Source organism: Habropoda laboriosa, unplaced genomic scaffold (genome assembly GCF_001263275.1).
Source record: "Habropoda laboriosa isolate 0110345459 unplaced genomic scaffold, ASM126327v1 scaffold1268, whole genome shotgun sequence".
Classification (NCBI taxonomy): domain Eukaryota; kingdom Metazoa; phylum Arthropoda; class Insecta; order Hymenoptera; family Apidae; genus Habropoda; species Habropoda laboriosa.
Window position 1 is genome coordinate 11,951 of NW_017101338.1, and position 706 is coordinate 12,656.

Here is a 706-nt window from a genome sequence, read left to right on the forward strand (position 1 = left end):
ATTAATCGTATTGAAAAATGAAATACGAATGACGAAGCAAAAGTGTTCAAGTATTTAAGAATTATTATTCATTAACGTGAAAATTGTAAAAAATAGCTCCTTACATAGTACACGTACTCGATGAATTTTCCTGTAAACGTTATTCTACATTTTCAATTTACTTTTTTATACCAAATCGCCACATTTCCGGTCATAACACCAGTTCAAGGACGTTCTACATTTACATCGAAAAATTAGCGTGTAAGGGAAAGAAAAGAAGAAAGGAAATAAAAAAGAATTACCTGCCAAATAGAGGATGCCACAATTGTGAGTCATCAGGCGAACTGGCCGTAGAACTAACTTCCGGTTCCTGTTTAAGTAATCCGCTCCGTACCCTGAGTAAGGGCGGATAAGGACTGGTTCTTCGGCTACTCGAGAGATCGATTGGAGCTGGCATTAGTGTGCCGATTGGTTTGCAGCTGAGTTTCGGCGTCGCATGCAACGCGTTTTTTGCATTACTAGCGTGACCGGATCCTTTGTGAGTGTCGCTGTTGATTCTCGGATGCAAGTGTCGTGACCTGGAGACTGGGCCCTCGCCGTGATCCAGCACATGCTGAAGGTGAGCCAAGGATATCACTAACAAATCTGGATCTCTCAGGAGCTCCGGCCTGGTCAGCGCTTCTGGCAGTCTCAGCTCCGGTCTCGAGGTCAACAGTTTTGGAATCTC

The 706-nt window shown here is 43.6% G+C and overlaps 1 protein-coding gene across 1 annotated transcript in view; it reads right to left on the reverse strand.

The window, feature by feature from the left end:
- Positions 1–281: 281 nt before the first annotated feature.
- Positions 282–706, reverse strand: part of LOC108578102 (probable serine/threonine-protein kinase kinX) — a gene marked incomplete at its 3' end in the record, with an annotated part of 3,400 nt that continues 2,975 nt past the window's right edge. The window contains 1 exon segment of the mRNA XM_017941361.1: positions 282–706. This exon segment is cut by the window's right edge and continues 9 nt beyond it. Within this exon segment, the coding sequence (XP_017796850.1) occupies positions 282–706 (425 nt within the window).